General features: G+C 39.4%; 1 protein-coding gene across 1 annotated transcript in view; it reads left to right on the top strand.

Moving 5' to 3' along the window:
* LOC124606051 overlaps positions 1 to 21828 on the top strand; it is a 285569-nt gene that overhangs the window by 75223 nt on the left and 188518 nt on the right. The window contains exon 4 of the mRNA XM_047138011.1: positions 2666 to 2808. Within this exon, the coding sequence (XP_046993967.1) occupies positions 2666 to 2808 (143 nt within the window). The remainder of the gene's footprint in view (positions 1 to 2665; positions 2809 to 21828) is intronic.

Genomic DNA, 21828 nt, shown 5'->3' with positions numbered 1-21828 from the left:
TTAAAAATATCTCATGTCTAAGGAGTTGCCAAGATAATTTCTTCTGTTATTGGACAGCATTCTCTCTCATCCAGCAGAAACTCAGAGGAAAAATAGTTGTTTTCACATCCTTATACCAAGTGTCTGAGAGATGCCCTTCATTTTTAACCATTTTCATCCTTCTGCCCTCCCCAAGAAAGATGCTATTAATTCTGAAACCAAGGATAGCATATGTACTTTTATTTGTGTCTCTCAACAGTACTGACATTTTTCCTGAAGGTAAGAATTGATCAGTAATTCTGTACCATAATTTTAAAATATTAATATTTTTGTTTATCATGTGGCATAAATTTTGTTTTGAAACAGAATCTTCAGCAATGTGAAATGAGTCAAATTATAATTTAAGAAAGAGAATCAGCCATTAGGTACTGCATTAAAAATTAATCAGCTTTAAACTGTTTGTGCTAGCTCATGTTAAATTTAACACACTGACATTAGGAGGAATTTTGCTACTTTGCATAAAAATGTGTCTGTCCCACTCAGTTAAATGAAGTAGCTATGTTTACATTGTAATGCTAGCTTAAAATCTACATGATCTCATTGCTATTTATCATAGAACAGATGTTATCTACATCTGTAATAACAGAGCATTGCTGCTTGTCATGCAGTTAATCTGAATCTTGAGCCCTGGAATCTAGATTATTAAATTATAGAACATGTTACAATATTCGACACCAATTGCAATGTAAGCTGTGGTGGTTTGGAAAGACCAGAAAACTTTGTTTTGGGGAGGACTAACATCTAGGATCAGAATTTCTCGTGACTAGAGAATAGAGCTTGATTTAATGTAGAGGACTAGCTCTACCCAAGACTTAATGTCACACTACCACCAATATTACAAAAATTCTTCTTTGTGTCATAAAACAAGCAAAACCCATATCCACTACACACAAAAATTCGAAATTCCAAGAACAAAGCAAAGATAATTTTGAACATTACTCCATATATAAGGTGTGCAACTTTGGTTCCACCGTTTTTTCCCCATATGTAAGGTTTGCAACTTTGGTTCCACCGTTTTTTCCCCGACATTTGATGCTTTAATGAAACAAATTGGTTACACATGTATCATTCAGAGTATTTTCCATTGCTAGCCACTACTTTCTCCCATCTTTTGGGCAGTGTACGAATCCTGCATCGAAAAAATTGTTCATCTTTTGAAGCGATCCACAAATCGATCCAATTTGTGACTCCTTCATGAGATTGGAAGTGTTGGTCCACCAGGCCATGCACCATTGATCTAAACAGCTGATATTCAGAGGGAGCAATGTCTGGAGAATACGACGGGTGTGGTAGGACTTCCCATTTTAACATTTACAAGTACGTTTTGACCTCTTTTGCAATGTGGGGTCGAGTTTTGTCATGCTGCAAAATCACTTTATCGGGCCTCTTGCTGTATTGCGGCTGTTTGTCTCTTATGCTCTGCTAAGATGCATTAATTGTGTTCGATAACAAGCACCTGTGATTGTTTCACTTGGTTTTAACAGCTCATAGTACATGACGCCAAGCTGGTCCCACCAAATGCAGAGCATAATCTTGGAGACGTGAATATTCGGTTTGGCCGTCAACGTGGCAGCATGGTCGGGATATACACATGATTTTTTGCATTTAGGGTATCATAATGAACCCATTTTTCATTCCTGGTCAAAATGCGATGCAGAAATCCCTTCCGTTTTTGCCTCTGAAGCAACTGTTCACAAACACACAAATGCCGTTCAACGTCTCTTGGTTTCAGCACACACAGGACCCTAGTCCCTTCTTTCTGAATCATTCCCATATCCTTGAGACATTTTGAAATGGCTTGCTGTGTCACTCCCACTAATTGTGTCAATTCTTCTTCAGTTTGACGCGAGTCTTCACTCAGCAATGTCTCCAATTCTGCATCTTCGAAAACATTCTCTCTTGCACCAGTATGCCAGTGTACAGCATTAAAATCACTGTTCTTGAATTGTTGAAACCACTCCAAACATGTTACGTCACTAATAGCGTCCTTACCATATGTACTTGAGAACATTAGATGAGGCTCAGCTGCTGTTTTCTTCATATTGAAACAAAACAGTAACACCTCCTACAAATGATGAGAATTAGGATCGTAAACTGACATTTTAAATCAAGAACAACTTTATGATGCATACACAAATTGACTAATGTTTGAATGAGGTTATGTTGACCAAGGTCCAAGCTAACTGCCGGACATCTGCAATCTGTTTCTTTCGACCGCTATTTACCATTGTCACCACCTATTGGCAAACAGCGGAGGCAAAGTTGTACACCTTGTAAAATGAATAAACTGGGTTAGGCCAATGATGTCCATCTCACTTCTTTAATGTATTTAGACAGGTAAGAGTGATTTGTGAAGTCAGTAAAATTAAATAAACACTTGATTTGAAGTAGCATTTCTTATCTGCTTTTCTTCATTCTCTCCTTGTGTGTGCGTGTGCGTGTGTGTGTGTGTGTGTGTGTGTGTGTTAGTAACCTACAATGGTGACTTCTGCCTGCTGATTCTAACTCATTTCGCAATCCTGAAGGCTTTCCATCATAGCAACGTTTATGGAACATTTTATTTGAATTAAAGTACAAAATCAGTAGAATGATTAGCTGAATTTTTCTTTAATTTCCCCATTCATAGAATGTAACTGCCCATGAAGAACAAAGTATAGTGTCTGATAACCATGTCGCAGAACTTCTTCCAGTCAACAGAAGTGTCCTCCGAGGAACATCATTAACTGAAATACGGGTGAATTTTGAGGAGTCATTCCAAAAGCAGTGCAGGTAACTATGCTGTAGAGAATTTTAAACATTGTAAAAACACATAACATGACAATACTGCAATGTGTCCACAATTAAAGTTCCAGTTTCAGAACACTGTAGAAAGACAGCCACTGCTCAGAATGATGTTCCTCAGTTTGCATTTGAGACACCCAACATGACTGTTTCCATGAAGGATTGTGAGCTGCTGGTGAAGGTTCTTCGCAAGAACAGTGACTGTGCAGCAGTAGTCCTGTAGGAGTTCTGGACACTCAAGGGTATGAAAAAAGGCAAAGGTCTGATATCTTTTAAGTATCTGGAGAAAATGACTATAAAATTCAAAAAGACAGGTCCTTTGAAGTGCAGTGTGGCAGAGGGACGAAGGCAGTTGATCAGACATCTATCAAAGATGCGACCACAGCATTGCAGGGGAGATTGAGTGGTGGTGTGCAAACGTGCAGTGATCGGAGAATTGCCCAAATGTTGGACATGCCTGCCAGCATGGTGCATAAAATCCTATGAAAAATCCTGCATTGCTATCCATACAAAATCACCCATGTTCTGGAGTTGTTTCCTGATCTGTCAACAAGAGAAATATTCCTTCTGGAATTTCCTGCTTGCATGGAAGTGGACAATGAATGGCCATGGAACATTTTGTGGAAAGATGAAGCCTATTTCCATCTCCAAGGACAAGTCCATATGCAGTATTGCAGAATATGGGCAACAGAAATCCATACACACATCAAACAGTACCACTTCATTCTGCAAAAGTGACACTGTGGTGTGTGTTGATGGCATTGTTTCTCATAGGGCCATATTTTTTTTGGGTTTTGTTACCTGTATGATCGCTGGTAAATACTATACAGTCTTTTGTATACAAATATCATTCCAACTCTTCAACAGTGTGGATATATGGGCAGGATCATTTTTATGCAAGGTGGCACATTGCACAGCGAGTGAAGTGGCTGCTGCAAAGGCATTTTGGAAATGCTAGATTTATCAGCAATCATTTCCTTACAGCCTGGCCATCCGGATCACCTGATCTCAATCTGTTTGACTTCTGGTGGTACGGTCATCACCAAGTTATGTTCAGTGCTCCAATTATGAACATAGCTGAACTGAAGGCACACATTGCACAGCACTTTCTGAATGTGACCTCCGAGACACTCTGATCTGTTGTGGAACATGCTGTCTCTTGATCTGAAGTTGTGGCAGAAAACAGTAGACAGTATACTGAAAATGTCTTGTGCCAGTCCCATGACAACTAAAAACCAATGGCATGTGTCTTTTGTTTTTTATGCAATTTTTTGGCCCTGAACAATTAAAAACCAATGTCATTTTGCTTGTTATGTGACTTTTCACGTCTGGGGGGAAATAAAAGGTTCTCATGCAATGTTGCGGGACCTTGCCATGGCAGAAGGGCTTGCCTAACTTACAGTGCCATAATTGTTGACTGCCAGACTTACGCAGTCATGCACATTGAACAGTATGTATGGTGTAATGTGCAGCTCAAACCGTAGCCATTGTATTGCAATTAATCATTTGTTTGTAGCTGACTCCATTTATCTTAAGATGCTTACAGCGCCATCTTTTGGTAAGATTTTTGTTAAATTTGTTCTGCTCCATGACGTTTCCCCCTGCGTCAGTAATATGCTGCTCAAATTTGACATCATTCTGAGCAGTGATTCTCTTTCTACAGCATTTTGAAACTGTAACTTTAATTATGGGCACCCTGTATAATGATTTGTCTTCACCTGAATGCTTTACTGTGCAATGAACTTGTTATTACTAGTGGACCTGTGTTATGATTGATAGTAATTGTACAAAATACAATATTAAGGCAATAAATTAACTTTACTAAATTTTAACAGAAGATTCCAACTTGTCAGGTAAAATAGCAAATGTAAAAAAATTAAGAAAAATTACATAGGAAAAATAAATGCCTGTTTGTTGTGGAATGTTCTTCATCACGTAAATTGAGAAACAAAGTCACAATGTGGAAAGCTGAGGCATTTTGCAGTTTTACATTTTTGAGGTAGTTGCACTAGAGATTGAACATATGAATATTTTGCTGTGTCACATGTTTTCTTCTTTTTGAAGTGTAACTCATCCTAATTCTACTCAGTAATGTGATACTTTCTGCTTATAAATGAATGTTTAAGTAAACTGTGTAATCCATGTAAGTTCCACTATTGGTATTTGTTGTAAGCACTGCCAGAACTTAATATTTTTTCTGTTTCAATTAGTTTAAGACTTATGTAGCTTCTCTATAACATACATATGTCTACAAGTTATTGGTACTTATTGTTAATTTGTGTTTGATCCTATAACATTTTATACTGAAACAGGACAAGTAAAAGATCATGTAAAATTAGACATTAATTATAGACATATGTCTTGTCTTAAGTCTATACATTAAGATCCTCTAATTTGCATATATGTCATTAATAATCATTAAATAAAGTACAAATAGTAGTTTCAGCTATTTGGTGGAATATATGAAAGTTTATGACTACAGTAATTTCAGTGTTTGTTATCCGTTCATGTTAATAACATGCTACCCAGTTGGGAGGTGTGACCTAGACAGTTTCAGAGAAAATGGTAAGCGCCAAAATGAAATGGGTGTATGAATGCATACCAAACACCAGTTCAAAGGTAGCTGAAATGAAAAGCAAATGTAAAGCCAAAGTAATCATCAATAGTTTGTGGACAAACCAAGAGAATAACCTAGAACAAGCTCATCACGATGGGCACAGTAGTAACGTCGGCGAATGGATAACTTCAGATGCATAATGCAACTGGCCAAGAAATGCACACTCACTTTTCTCCTAGCCTACACTGCCAGAAGGTTTTGCCAACTCATGTGGCATCTGCACTGTTAATGGAGTGACTGTGAAACTGAACAACTCCAGATGGCAGAGCTGGTGCCTTCATCTTTGTCTGAATCTGGCTATGATACCAAATTCAGTTTCTTTCCCATCATTGTGCTTGCTTGTAAATTTTTATGTTTTGGTGATGAAAATGTTATGGGATCTCCATAGAGGTATGCTTGCTGGAATATCATGCCTTCTTGGCACACGAATTCATCATTATAACTTGTCATCATGGTAAGGTACCAACCATTATAACTTGTCATCATGGTAAAGCACCAACCAAACTGACTTGGTCAAGGAAACAGCTCATTCGTTTCTATATGCAGATAGCATCCTCCCTCTGTATTGACAAGTTAAGTTGTTGTAATATTGTGCAAAGAAGACACGACATCCCAGCAGCACACCCAAGAGGAAGTCATATATTGTGTTAGCTTCAGCAATGATGTTTTCTTCTAGTAACTGAATTGTTGTTTTTCTAACTGTGGAATCAAAAAGTGCTTCATCAACAGATAAAGGTTTCTCTTTGCCATTGATATTGTGAGTAAGGTCTTCTATGTGCAAAAGAAAAAGGCTTGGACTTAGGATGGATCCTTGAGTTCTGCAGTATTATATAGTGTATTTCTGATGAATAAATTGTTATTTGTATGATGTTTCCAATGGATATGTCTTGCTTAAACACATCTTTTTGTTGACAGTGTATCAGATTACATCTAATACATTATTTGGAATACCTCTAAACATCTTTCCTGTTCAACTTATTTAGTAAGGTAACAAATTACGGTGATCAATAATGTCAAACATTTTAGGTAGGTCCAGAAATATTCTGCTATCCATTTCCCCTCTATCTGTAGCATCTAGAAGAGCACGCACATATTCAGAACCAGCTGTGTTTGTAGATACTGAGTTCCCAAAGCCATGCTGATACGACAATAATGAATTTTTGTATATACTCTCTAGCAACCCACTGTTTTATCACCTTAAAATTAAGCTGTGCTACATAGCTGTCAGTGCTTGTGTTGTTTGTGGCCTCCTCTTTGTGTGGTGTTGTGATCTTAGCAACCTATAGAAGACTGAGGAAAGAACATAAAGAAAAGATGTGATTTATTATATGCATCTGACATTCTACAAATATTGTCTTGTTCATTTTGTGGTACAAACTGGGTACCATTGAAATCACAGGAAACAATTTTTGTCAATACAGAAGGTTTGCAGGGGGGGGGGGGGGACATTTATTCACTATCAAACTGAAGCATATTTCAAGTTCCTTGGTTATTTTTGATGAGAAGTTTCACCATTTAGTTAAAGCACTCATTGCAAATGATTAACACAGTGTTCACATAAGATAATTGTACACGACTTCAGTTTTGTATATCAAGATTAGTTGTTTCAATGTTCCATGAATCATGTTCATTATAAGTCCCTATGATATGTAAATGTGAACTGTTTTAATATATGAGACTTTTTCTGTGAAAATATTGCTACCTTCTGGCCACTCATGGGAGTGTTTCTAAATCATGTTTACATAATACTTATTCTATTCTTAAATTAACTAATTGAAAGAAGATTTTGCCCTGTCTTACTAGTTAATTGTATGAAAAAGACAGTTTACTTAGCAATTAACTTTTTTTGTTCTTTTACATGTGTATTGACAGTACTAAGAATTTTACAACCTGAAGGTAAGTTATGGTCAGCCTTTCTGTCCATAATTTTGTAGTTCTCTGACTGGTTTGGCCATCAAGTTACAGGGCACACTACTTGGCACAACACAATCAATTTATTTTTAATTCATTGTCAGACACAGTCATGTTCATCTGTTCACAGCAGAATAGATGAAAGTGATTGTGTCATCAACTAAAATTGTTAATACATTATAACTATGACTAACTTCTCCTAGGACAGTATGTCATCTTCTCCAAAATGACCAACTTCAATGGCTGCTTCAGACAATGGCTGCTTTAGAACTTATGCCTTCTAGTTAAACCACTGTGCCTCCCATCCCATGTAACCAGCCTTTTTTAGTTGTGGAGAGGGAAACTTCCCTTCAGTGTTATCTTAAGTCTTGTAATACTGCTGGTACCAATATCCACTATCCCTGCCCTTCAGCTATAGCATCTCATTTTCTAGCTCTGTGCCTTTGTTCCCACCCTATATCCAAGTCAGTTGCTCATTTCAGTTGCTTCATAATTCCCCTTGCCACTAACTTAGATTACGTTTTGTAGGGTTTACTTAGGCTCCGTATCCAGCTACTACTGCCTGCATTTGTATATGTGTGTGTGTGTGTGTGTGTGTGTGTGTGTGTGTGTGTGAGAGAGAGAGAGAGAGAGAGAGAGAGAGAGAGAGAGAGAGTGGGGGGGGGGGGGGGGGTGAGTGTTAAAAATAATAATTAGAAAATAATCATAGCAGAAATAAAGTAAACTGAAACAACCCCTTGTGAATGTGAGAGTACATCATCTATACATTTCTCTAGAAGAGAGGCAAAATAAACTGGAAGAATTACAAATGAATATCTGTCCTACAGGGCACTCACAAATTCTCTCAAAAGCCTTTGTAAGAGACTAAAAAACAAAAGCAAATGGACTTACAGATAGGAGAGTGTAGTAAGTTGTTGCAAGAGACACTCCTAGATTTGGAATCTGTAAGATGATTTTTCAAATGAAAAACACCGAAAATATGGTAGTCACCTTTATGGACTTCAAGAAGGCATAATACAGTAGTCACCTTTATGCACTTCAAGAAGGCATATGACTCCATAGTTGGACAGATGCTGTTCAGCACACTAGAAGTCTTTCACATTGGCAGAAAGGTGAAAAGCTGTCATTTGGGCAATGCTGTCTTAACTCAATCTCTTTAAAGTAATAATATGAGTTACGATATGTTTAAGAGCCTAACTCCACTTTCAAATGCTCCTTTACAAAGGAAAATCCAGGAGAATTTCCCCAATTTAATTCTCGTATTACGGAAAAGATCAATGAGATAAGTATCAGTGTCAGTGGTGTTGAGAAACAGCTGAAATCGTTAAAATTGAACAAAGCCCCAGGCCCCAATGAAATCCCTAGCAGATTCTACACTGAATCTGCAGCTGAGTTAGTCCCTCTTCTAACTATAATCTATTGTAGATCCCTCAAATAAAAAACTGTGCCTAGTTCTTGGAAAAAGTTACAGGTCACACCCATGTGCAAGAAGGGTAGTAGAAGTGATCCACAAAACTACTGTCCAATATCCTTGACATAAATTTCATGTAGAATCTTAGAATATATTCTGAGCTCAAAAATAATGAGGCACCTTGAACAGAATGACCCCCTCAGTACCAACCAGCACGGATTTAGAAAACATCGACATGTGAAATCCAACTCGCACTTTTCTCACATGACACTCTCAAAGCTTTGGATCAAGTCAACTAGGTAGTTGCAGTGTTTCTTGATTTCCAAAAAGCATTTGACTCAGTACTGCACCTATGCTTATTGTCAAAAGTATGATCAGATGGGGTATCAAGTGAAATCTGTGACTGGATTGAGGACTTTTTAGTAGAGAGGACACAGCTTGTTATATTGGATGGAGAATCATCATCAGATGTAGAAATAACTTTGGTTGCACTCCAGGGAAGTGTGTTGGGATCCTTGCTGTTCATGTTGTATATTAATGACCTTGCAGACAATGTTAATGGTATAATCAGGCTTTTTCAAATGATGCAGTTACCTATAATGAAGTACTATGTGAGAGAAGCAGCATAAATATTTAATCAGATCTTGATAAGATTTCAATGTGATGAAGAGATTGACAACCTGCTCTAAATGTTCAGAAATGTAAAATTGTGTACTATGATTTCAATGAGTCACTGTTGGAATTGGTCAGCTCTTACAAATACACTTTGTAGGAATATGAAATGGAATGATCACTTAGGTTTAGTTGTGCATAAAGCAGGTGGTAGACTTCAGTTTATTGGTAGAACATGGGGGAAGGGCAATCAGTCTACAAAAGAGATTGATTACAAATCAATTGTGTGAGCCATCCTAGAATATTGCTCAAGTGTGTGGTACCCGTACCAGATAGGACTAACAGGGGATATTGAGCATATACAGAGAAGGGTAGCATGAATATTCATAGATTTGTTTATTTTCTGGGAAAGTGTCACAGATATACTAAAGGAACTGAATTGGCAGATGTTGCTGACAGACATAAACTATCTTGAGAAAGTTGATTAACAAAATTTCAGGAACTGGCTTTAAATGATTACTCTAGGGATATACTACAATCCTCTATGTATCACTCATATAGGGATCATGAGAATAAGATTAGAATAATTACTGCATGCACAGAGGCATTCAAACAATCATTCTTCCAGCACCCCATACACATATGGAACAGGAAGAAACTTTAATAACTGATACAATGGGACGTTCCCTCTTCAATGACCTCATGGTGGTTTAAAGAGTATAGATGTAGATGTAGATTACTACTTAGCACATTTAGAGGAGGCATTGTGCAGCAAACAGTCACATTTAAAACTAGACTGTTTGATAGTATGAAGCTATGTGTGGGCAGTGGGGATGCAGAAGAGCTGTGTAGTGGGGAGGCTGAGGAGTAGCAGGGAAGAGATAAGTGTAGATGCTGTAGTGCTGCCAGTGGGAGCGTGCAGGGACATTGCAGAGGAAAGATGGTGGACTGCTAGGTGCAGCATTGGGTGAAATAAGCAGAGATGGGGAAAGGACTCTGGAGGTGTGCTAGGTATGGAAGGAGGAGATTTAAAGTGTGTATGAGGCTGAAAAGGGAGCAGAGCAGGGGAACAGAGCCAGGCAGAGGACAGGGAGACTAGCAGTTTGAAGCCAAGTGGGTCACAGGAACAAAGGATATGTTGGAGGAAGACTCATCACCTCCAGTCTTGTTACAGACATTTTCTGCCCCATCGAAGGCTCACACACATGTGAAAACAATAGTGAGGTCTACCAGCTTAGCTGCAACCACTGTGTAAAATTCTGTCAGAATGACCACCAACAAGCTGTTCACCCACATAAATAGCCATCACCAAGCTGTGCCCAGGAGAAAGCCAGACCACCCAGTTACCAACAATGCCAAGCAACATGGTGTGTTGGACTTTAACAAATACTTTACTGCACATGTCATGTTGATTTTTCCCACCATCAGCTTTTCTGAATTGTGCAAGTGGAAACTCTCCCTATAATATATCCTTTGTTCCAGCAATCTTCCCTGGTTTCAACCTTCACTAGTCCTTATCCCCATCTGTCTCTGCCCCCTTCCTTGCTCCCACTTATGCCTCACATATGCCTCCTATTCCAACTAATGCAACTGTATAGTCCTTTACCCTCCTCTGCTCCTATTCTCTCTCCTTTTTCCTCAAGCACAGCCTCCTCATGCTGCACCTAACAACTCACCACTTTGATCCCACAACATCCCTGCACAGCCCCATAGGCAGCACCTCTTCTATATTCTCACTACCCAGCTCAGCTGAGATCGCATTTCACTACAGTTTGGGCCCCAGAGCCTGCATATGACAGTAGCCATGTTTTTGTGAGTTCAGTAGTTTTTTCTATACCTGACAAAGGACGCTGCATGATAGCTTAACACAATCAGTCAGTCTACTTTTAAATGTGCCTGTCTGCCACTCAATATTTTGTCTATGTGGTGAGTAGCAATCTATCCTAATTAATATTGTGATTATTCTATTACAAAACACCCAAATTGGAATTTAGAGTGAAGTTTCTGATGCATTGGAGATCAAAACCAGAGTGTGGTAGCGTCACTGTTACTCTTTAACATCATACCTGGAAAACAATTATCTGAGAAAAGGAAAAAAAGAAGCTAAAACAATGCAAATTGGCATAAAGAAGATAACAGTGTCAACATGAAATGCCTGGTGTTTTCTGGTGTTGTTGCCTTCCTTTAGGGCAACAGAGAACAAGTAAAAAACCTACTCAGGGTTGTCTTAAAAGCCTAGTTTGCAAATTTCATATGAAAAAACATGTAAACTGAGAGATAGCCACAGGACCAGTCTCCCTATAGTAACAACCAATGGGAAAACCATACTAGTTCCTCATATCAGATATTTAAGTAAAAATTATTCAGCTATTCTGATTTAACTTAGAGATCAATTAAGAAAGAATCAAAAAACTCCAAAGAAAATACATGCTTATGTGAAACCACTACAGGAAAAGATCCATATCAATGCACATTTGAGGCATTAGATCACAGTCATATTTCTGGAAGCACTATACGTATAAGAAAAAGCACATATTGGTTGACAGACAAAAATCAAAGAAACTGGAATGGAAAAGCCTTACAAAAATTTTTGGATCTAAAAATAGAGAAGGAATTTGGGTGGAGAGACCAATGTCAGACATGTACAAAGTCACAATCAGCATCATGGACAAATTCAGGATGAATCAAATTCCACAGGTCATTTGCAGGAAGAATGCAGAGAGAATCACAAGAAAAATTCTTGATTTCACATGTCGATGCAAGGAAAGAATAAAGTGATTAGAGAAGTTTAAGATAATGTCAGACAACTAAGCATGATGACAGATGACATGGGAGGTACAGAAAAGTTTAGGAAAACTATCAACAAACATGAAACTGAAATCACACAACAAAAGGAGAACACAGGATGTAGTGAACAGAACAATGAAAGAAACAACTCATTGAACACATGAAGAGAATTTGAGGAAAGAAGAAAAAATCAAAAATATTGTTATAAAGGAATTAAAGTTCAAATGTTCTCTTTAACAGGAAAAGCTAATAAATATTTAAAACATTATAGTGCATCATGTTGTTTATTTTCTACTCATCAAAAGATTTGCTTTCTTTACGCAGTAAATATTTATCTAATGCTATTTTTCCATGAGATATAAGGGGCAAACTGTTTACATGTTTTTTAAAATACAGTTTCTTGAGATGTTCTAGTGGTTGAGTTGATCAGCCTGGAAAATACCTGATTTTATGTTTGTGGCAGTGTTTCATTCACTCCCATAGAATATCTAATAAATCAAATCACAAATTAAACCTCATTTATTTAATTAATTAATTTATTTGTTCTTTGACCATTCAACACAATCACACAGGACGTAATAGATGCACTACAGAAATAATTTATACTTGTATAAAACATATACAAACTTGGATCAGACTAGGCAAGGATGGGCAGGAAGTTGGACATCATCTTTTCAGAAAAACTAGCCCAACATCCATGTTAGCAAGTTGGTGAAACCATGGAAAATCCAAGGCAGGATGGACAGATGGGTATTTGAACCCTGCTCCTCCCAAATAAGAGACCAATGCCTTAAGAGGACTGGTCCGTGAATACCAGCCCGTATAATGCTTACCATCTTTTGACATCTTTTGGGAACATTTTTATGTATGAACCACAGCTTTAGCTCTCACACTTTTCTTAATCATATTTTTTTGTTGCAAGTAAAATGCTAATTATTTATGTACATCATAGGTACGCATTACTCAAAAAACTACAAAGTAAAATGTTTATTTTTTCCTGTAAGTTCTTTACACTATCATCTTTAAAGCAGGCTATTGTAAAGATGTCACTGTCCTAAATTGTGGTACAAAAAATTTTTTAAGTATGATTATAAAAATTTTTCAAAATGAGTTCAGTGTTTTTCTTCAAAAAAGCATTTTATTTTTGAAGTTAAGTCACAAGAGTAGTCTACTTTTTAGTTAAGAATGTTTTAAGACAGTATAGAAAATTTTAGTTCTTTATCTTTAATAGTTTTTAGTCAAAATTTACCGGAATGTAAAATAATTTTAAGTTTTGGGAAATTCAAGTTAAACTTAAAACTTGCTTTTTCTATTAAACTTGCATGGCGTTAATGCATCCCAGGTCCATATTCATCTTATTTCCTGTGTTGTTCTTCCTCGCTTCTCTTTTTCACACTATTTCTTCTTATTCTTGCTTGTTTGGTGGCTTCCAACACAGAATTTTCTACTTCGAAGAGTCTCCTTTGGTCAGTGGCTGTTAGAGGTCTACACATATTTAGTTCATCAGGCACTCCCTCACTTCCATAACACTAAGCCTTGACACTGCGCCACCATTGAAACATAAAACAGTATCTAGCACCATGAATCACTGACAGGTGGGCGGAGTGCATGACATGGGTTGTCATCTGTGGAGGATTTATGAAAGAAGGACCCCATACTGCCTTTTTCATTCCCTCAAGGTCATTTTTATTTTGTCTTGTGGTTTGTTCATAATAATACTACAACCTCTCTGTTTCTTTGCCTGTAAGGCGACCATGTCACTAATGCACTTACCATCATCTAATTTCTTTCCATTCAAATGCCTCTTCAAGTTCCTCAGTCTTGTACCTAACCTTTTCTGGATGTGTCCGAAACATCCAGTTTTTGTGACATGATAAGGTTTGGATTCACAAATTTTTTGGTGCCCTTTTGAGTCTCCATCTCATGGGTAAGATGTATACATCACACCATATTTCTCCACTGATCTGTAAAATATCTTCACAACACCTTCAGATTCCATCCCTCCAATATAACCACTAAAATTTATCAAACATTTATGATTTTCAGTTCCACTAGTACAACCATGACAGTACTTGCTAACACATTCCACATCAATGACTTTACCATTGTCTAAGGAGGTAGCTGTCACTACACCATTTAGGGAACCACGGCCTCTTCATTGTCAAGATGCATCCGGGGCTGCAGACATACATGTACTGCTGTCGTTCATGTCTACACTTCCTGAACAGCATTGTTCATACTATAATTTGCTACTTCCAAAGTATGTAGAATAATTTTATTGTACCTGTCAAACCTTGATGGGGAAGGTAAGTCCATAAGAGCACAGAAAACTTGTGCACTTGTATACCCTTTGCCTACACACCTCATAGCATCAGCAAGCTTAGTATTTGTGTTATACACACCCTGTTTAGTTATGCCCCAAGTATAACCATATTCACTTAAATCACAAAAATTACAAGCAATTCTTAATTTTGATGCACAACCTCTTCTAGCGCGTACACTGTGTGATCAAAAGAATCCGTACACCTGGCTGAAAATGACTTACAAGTTCATGGCATCCTCCATTGGTAATGCTGGAATTCAGTATGGTGTTGGCCCACCCTTAGCCTTGATGACAGCTTCCTCTCTCACAGTCATATGTTCAATCAGGTGCTGAAAGGTTTCTTGTGGAATGGGTGCCCATTCTTCATGGAGTGCTGCACTGAGGATAGTATCGATGTCGGTCGGTGAGGCCTGGCATAAAGTTGGTGCTCCAAAACATCCCAAACGTGTTCTATAGGATTCAGGTCAGGACTCTGTGCAGGCCAGTCCATTACAGGGATGTTATTGTCACATAACCACTCTACCAGAGGCCGTGCATTATGAACAGGTGCTCAATCATGTTGAAAGATGCAATCGCCATCCCCAAATTGCTCTTCAACAGTGGGAAGCAAGAAGGTGTTAAAAATCATCAATGTAGGCCTGTGCTGTGATAGTGACATGCAAAACAACAAGGGGTGCAAGTTCTCTCCATGAAAAACATGATCACACCATAGCACCACTGCCTCCGAATTTTACTGTTGGCACTACACATGCTGGCAAATGGCGTTCACCGGGCATTTGCCGTACATACACAACCTGCCATCAGGTCGCCACATTGTGTACCATGGCTCGTCACTCCACACAACGTTTTTTCACTGTTCAATCATCCAATGTTTACTCTCCTTACACCAAGCGAGACGTCGTTTGGCATTTACCAGCATGATGTGTGGTTTATGAGCAGCCGCTCATCATGAAATCCAAGTTTTCTCTCCTCCCGCTTAACTGTCATAGTACTTGCTGTGGATCCTTGATGCAGTTTGGAATTCCTGTGTGATGGTTTTTGTAGATGTTTTTGTACTACTCATTACAACTGTCTTCAACTGCTGGCAGTCTCTGTCAGTCGACAAATGAGGTCGGCCTGTATGCCTTTGTGCTGTACATGTCCCTTCACTTTTCCAGTTCACTATCACATCGGAAACAGTGAACCTAGGGATGTTTAGGAGTGTGTAAATCTCGTATACAAGTGACACACAATCATCTGACCATGTTCAAAGTCCGTGAGTTCCTCAGAACGCCCCATTCTGCTCTCTCACAATGACTAATGACTACTGAGTCATTGGTATGGAGTACCTGGTAATAGGTGGCAGCACAATGCACCTAATATGAAAAACGTATGTTTTTGAGGGTCTCAGGATACTTTTGATCACATAGCGTATCTTCTCAACTATTCCTCACATTGCAAACATTTATTTATTAGTTCAGCTACAGCAGAGAGTTAAACAATAACGCAACCTGTATCGATAGTTGGCTTCTCTATATTACCAGCATTAATACTGTCAGTCCCATTGTCAAAATATTTTAGTTTTAGCTTCAAAGTACTTGGAGCAGTTGAAGCTGATTTAGGTGTTGAATCATGTTGTAGCAGAGTTAATCCATTTGGTGAACCAGTTTCCATAAAATTTATGTTATTTAACGCTTAACTTCTTAATTCTTCCCATTGATTTCAAGGGAAATAAGAAACTCTTGCACACAATAAGAGACTCACCACGCAATTACTTCACTGTAAACATAAGTATTCTCACCAAAATAGCAGCAAACTAAACTCTCTGTATAAATAAAACATAAGCAACTGTAAAGCTTTTCAGGTTAGCCAACTTAAGGGGCTAAAAAGTCATAAAAATAACAGAGCTGACTGTGTGCTATGGGGATGTCATGGTGCGTGCATCCATTTTTAAATACCTCTAATTTTGGTACCTTCCGTGGTCCATTTTCCTGGAAGTAAACTTTCCGCCGTTCATGAAACTACAGAGAATTTTTAAGAAAAAAATTAAAAAATCAATTTTTCGACAGTTGTTTGCATACAAGTCCCCATAAGGAAACCATTGATAAAACAGCGCATATATAAAGCCTGCAATTAGCTTACATCATGCACAAGCAGTACTTATAAACAGTTCTAGAACATAATGCTTTGTTATATTATAGCTTTGGGAAATATAAACACATGAACACAACTTCCTTCCCAACTGTTTCCCTTCACTGACATGGTATATTGCACTACATCTGGAAAAGAGAAAGCAGGAAATCAAGAACAGAAACATTCTGGTTCAGTTATCTGAGACTGCAGACGTGTAGTGGTTCTTGGTGTCATGGCTATCCCAAAGACACAAAAAGCAGCAGTATTTCGTGAATCCAGCCTGTAAACCTGTAAGGAGTGCAACTTTTAAATCACAGCAAAGCTGCCATTCATGATCCTTATATTTGATTGCCTCTAGCAGCATGGTTTCATAAGGTTCTTTCATGTCTACTGTGTAAGCTAAAGGTACCAATGGAAATGCATTGCCATTATGCAGTAGTACTGCTTTCAAGCTGGTTTTACTGGACTCAATAAATAGTTGCCACTCCTGTGGATTATGTTGTTCACCTAGATGCATCATTAGACCATTGACATCTCTACATATACACATTGAATTCTGCATATCGAAATATTGAGCGAAGGAAGCACCTCTTGATCTGAAACAGGAAATTTTTGTCCCTGGATCTAGAAGGTTCTGTTGTTGCAGTCTTGACACCAAGAGCTGAGCTTGCTTTTTCAAAAGTTTTAGATCGTGAACCAAATTGTTCAATTGCTTTTGATTAAAGAGCTGAGATGAAGTGTCATGATATTGAGATCAGTACTCTTCCATATGTTCAATACTTTTTGATTCACTTGACATGGTGTCTGGTTCCATGGCTTTCAAGTTACAGACAGGAACAGGCAACCCCTCATCAGGGGGCACAGTCAAATGCACTGAAGATACATTTGGATTCTTTGTTTTATGTCTAGTCTGCTTGAATGTCCCGAAATATTTGTAAGACAGTCTGAATAATGGTCATTAGGCTCACACCACACCATCGGAACAATGAATGGCGTGGTTCGGCATTTTCCTTTGAACCACTTGGTTAAGGTTGTAGTACAGGTTATGCAGGCAATATGAGGTGCAAAATTTTTATCTTGATCACCAACAGGGCAATCAAAACACAATTCATATGCCTTCTTAACGAAATCAGTGATTGGCTTTCTTTGGGCTTTTGGAGTGAATTTCCCACACTCATAAAAAATAGTTGTCGGGTGGTTTAGACAGCAACGAGGTTTAGTTGCCATTTTTCTTAGTGTAAGTTTTAAATGCAAAAAGTTTGCACCATATGTCACAGGAACTCTCACTGAGTGTCTCTTTCACACCAGTGGATTACCACACCAACCATTTACTGACAATTTGTAGATCTTCTAGCTCTTCTCTGCAAATCCAAAACAAACAATTAAACATAAGAACAGCAAAATGTGAAATCCTGAATAAAAAAAATAAAAAACCTTTAAAAACTCAAAAATGGTATGTGCCAGAACATTTTGAATGGTATATTTGGATTCTACACACCAAAATACATACTAGTTGATGTATCACATTCCAGATGCATAATGGCTGTTGACTAGTGTTACCAGCATATAATTGTCAGCAGGAGGAAGTGGGGGGGGGGGGGGGGGGCACCACATGATATCGTGATATGCTTGCTGCAGCTGTGGCACCTTACATGGGCGCAAGCTGTGGCTGTAGTATGTAGCCTGAGTATCTCTGACTTTTTCTCTCTATTGATACTTGGGCTGGGTGAGGAGTCCGAATCACTGTTGGATACTAAACCCCCTGGCCCTTTATCCCGTATGTAGGGCCGGAGGCTCTACCTGTGCCAGCTTTGCTGAGGAAGGGGAGAGGGGGGACACTGGAATCCCTATCAAAGCCTCCCATAGTAGGTCCTCCATGTGATCAGTTGGGTTGGAAGACAATGCCATCTGTGAGAGACCCAGCCGATTCACAGAATCTGGGGTGTAGTTTGAGTCTGCCTCCAGGGCAGTGTGTGCCAGACATGGTGCAATGAGACCCATAGTGTGGCCCCCATAGACACCACAGTCCAAAAATGCTTAGTTTCGAAGAGAGAAGAGGGGCCACTAGTGGTGAGGGTGGAAGTCAGAAGTACAATAGGGAAGGAGGTTGTTCTAGCTCCGTCAGTTCTCATCAGTGGTGATTGTTGACTGCCTGTTGATACCTAACATGAGCAGTAACAGACAAGCTGGTGGGCTGGCTTGTTCCTGCAGTAGGTGTGGAGGTTATGCCCAGTTGGCAGGGATTATGAAAGGAGCGACACATCACATTGTGGACTGAGCCGATTCTGTTATCTTACTACCTGCTTCTGGCTGGCCATGACTTCAAACATTTGCCACCTCCTGTTGCCATTGATAATGCACAGAGTCTACCCAGTGCTTTACATAAAAGTCAGAGCCAAGATCTAGTAGCCCATGCAATAATTCAGCTGTGTTTGTGGGTTTTGAGCCCACTGAGTTGGGCATAGCAGATCAAACAGGGTCAAATTTCAGCCTGGCTATGTCCATTTACAGGAAGGGGTGGACCAGTAGGTGGTGAGGAAGATAGTGACTACTTCCCTGGAGTCACCTGTCATTCTTTTGCACATCTATGTGTTGAGTGTCGTTACCATCCATTCAACTTCGGTATTGGACACTGGGTGGAAAGGGCCAGTGATCGGTTGTCCAATGCCAATGCACTGACAAAAGTTCTGAAATGCAGATGCCATGAGCTGAGGGCTGTTCTTGGAAACCAGGGTGGAAGGTACCCCTCTGTTGCAAATATCATGGCCGGGGCACTAATAGCAGCTGCTGTTGTAGTTGTAGCCATTCGTGCCAGATATGGAAAGTTAGAGAAGGCATCGATAACTAGCAAGCACATTTGTCCCCAGAATGGTCCAGCAAAATCAAAATGTACTCCAGAATGAAATTTTCACTCTGCAGTGGAGTGTGCACTGATATGAAACTTCCTGACAGATTAGAACTGTGTGCCAGACTGAGACTCCAACTCGGGAATTTGACTTTCGCTGGCAAGTGCTCTACCATCTGAGCTACCCAAACACAACTCACGACCCTTCCTCACAGCCTTAATTCCACCAGTACCTCGTCTCCTACCTTCCAAATTTCACAGAAGCTCTCCTGCAGACTTTTCAGAACTAGCACTCCTGGAAGAAAGGATACTGCAGAGACATAGCTTAGCCACAGACTGGGGGATGTTTCCAGAATGAAATTTTTACTCTGGAGTGTGCACTGGTATGAAACTTCCTGGCATTTTAAAGTGTGTTCCAGGCCAAAACTTGACACTTTTAATCTGCCAAGAAGTATCATATCAGTGCACACTCCACTGCAGAGCGAAAATTTCATTCTGGAAACATCCTCCAGGCTGTGGCTAAGACATGTCTCTGCAGTTTCCTTTCTTCCAGGAGTGCTAGTTCTGCGAAGTCTGCAGGAGAGCTTCTGTGAAGTCTGGAAGATAGGAGACAAGGTTCTAGTGGAATTAAGGCTGTGAGGACACGTCGTGAGTCATGCTTGGGTAGCTCAGATGGTAAAGCACTTGCCAGCAAAAGGCAAAGTCCCAAGTTCGAGTCTTGGTCTGGCACATAGTTTTAATCTGCAGAAGTTTCAATATGCACTCTTTGCCGAGTACAGTCAGGGTGCAGCCAAGGGTTGAAATGCTGCCCTATGGCTGACAAGTTGTGGATGCAGGCCTGGCAGTTCCAGATGATGTCTTCAATGGTGGCATCAACTCCTTACCAGTACATATGATGCCACACCGTTGTCTTCATTCTGGTCATCCTCCTATGCACAGTGTGAAGGAGCTTGAGCAGGCATGGGTGGCGCATAGGAGCGACTACCAATCAGCATTCAGAATCATCTGTAGCTTCATTTATATTAAGGCTGTGCCATAAGGAAAAACAGGTGCGCCCCAGGTTGGTGTCATTAGGCAGGTGCTCCGGCCAACACCACCTCACAGCAGATATCATCCTGCAGAGCAGCAGATCACAGACTGCTCTGCTGCAGCTTTGTATGCCATAAATTGGGAATTTGTCAAGGGTATGTCACTGATTTGTGTGTAAGGCATAACACAGTGCTTCATGCCTATCAAATATGGCACCTGATATCACAGCTTGCAGGATTGTGTGTTAGTGTTGGAGAGCTGCATGATGGGTTGATTATGGACCTCATTGGTAAATTACTTCATGACAACACCAACCACTGCAGCTGCTGTGCCACTTTATCAGGAAGTTCTGAATGTAGACTGAACAGCGGAATGAGGGGTTTGTGATAAGTGAAGTGTAATAGCATGAGATACACATGAAACTTCCTGATGCAATTTATGATAGCCAGAATTCCTTTCTCAATTTCTGAATAATTCCTCCGTGCCACATACAGAGTTTTAGACACAACTGCACTGGACTGTTCCATGCCATCAGCCTATTTGCGGCACAACGTGCCACAATCTGACATATCAGTGGTAAACATTAAACATTTGCTGAGATAGAACGTTGCTAAACAAGGGGCCCACCTGTGGCACTTTTTAAATTCGAACAAAGCCTCCTGGCACACCTCTTTCCACCCAAATTGAACACTTTTTTATCTGATTTAGGTGGGAAATATGGCCCACACTGTGAATAAACTTCACATAATAATTTGTTTTGCTGTGGAATGACCGTTTTTCTTTGAGGCTCTTAGGAGATGATAAATTAGTGATAGATCTACATGATCCTGTGTGCATGTGGACCGATCTGTACTTAATATATGTGCCAAGTACCTGACATTCAGCTTAAAGAAACTACATTTGGTGAGTTAAGACTGTGGACCATGGTCTCTGAGTCGCTCTAGCAACATTGTAGGTTGCAAAGGTGGTGCTCTGAAGGATCCCAGTAACTAATAAGTCATCTGTAGTTGAGTCGGTCTAAGTTGTCCACTGACAGTTACAATGAGCTGAGTGTATCAGCTTTATGGGCCTGCCTCAACCAATAAGATAACGTGATTTTGTAAATGTCTCTATGGCAGTGCGTTAGTCTTGTCGCAGCTGTGTAGACGGGCACTGTTTTCATCTGTGGCCATCAGAGCTTCGCAGTTGAAGTTGGCAACAGTGCTGTGAGCTGTCAGGGATCTTCTTATGCCATCTCGACCATAAATAATTAATATAGTGCTTGTGATGCCAAATGGCAATCTGTTGTAATGATACATGCCAGACAGAATGTTAATCACTAAAAACTGTTTCATTTCATTATCTAAAGGCAGTTCAAAGTA

This window comes from Schistocerca americana, chromosome 3, assembly GCF_021461395.2.
Source record: "Schistocerca americana isolate TAMUIC-IGC-003095 chromosome 3, iqSchAmer2.1, whole genome shotgun sequence".
Classification (NCBI taxonomy): Eukaryota; Metazoa; Arthropoda; class Insecta; order Orthoptera; family Acrididae; genus Schistocerca; species Schistocerca americana.
Note: the sequence above shows the minus strand (reverse complement) of the source record. Positions and strands in the feature narration are given on the sequence as shown.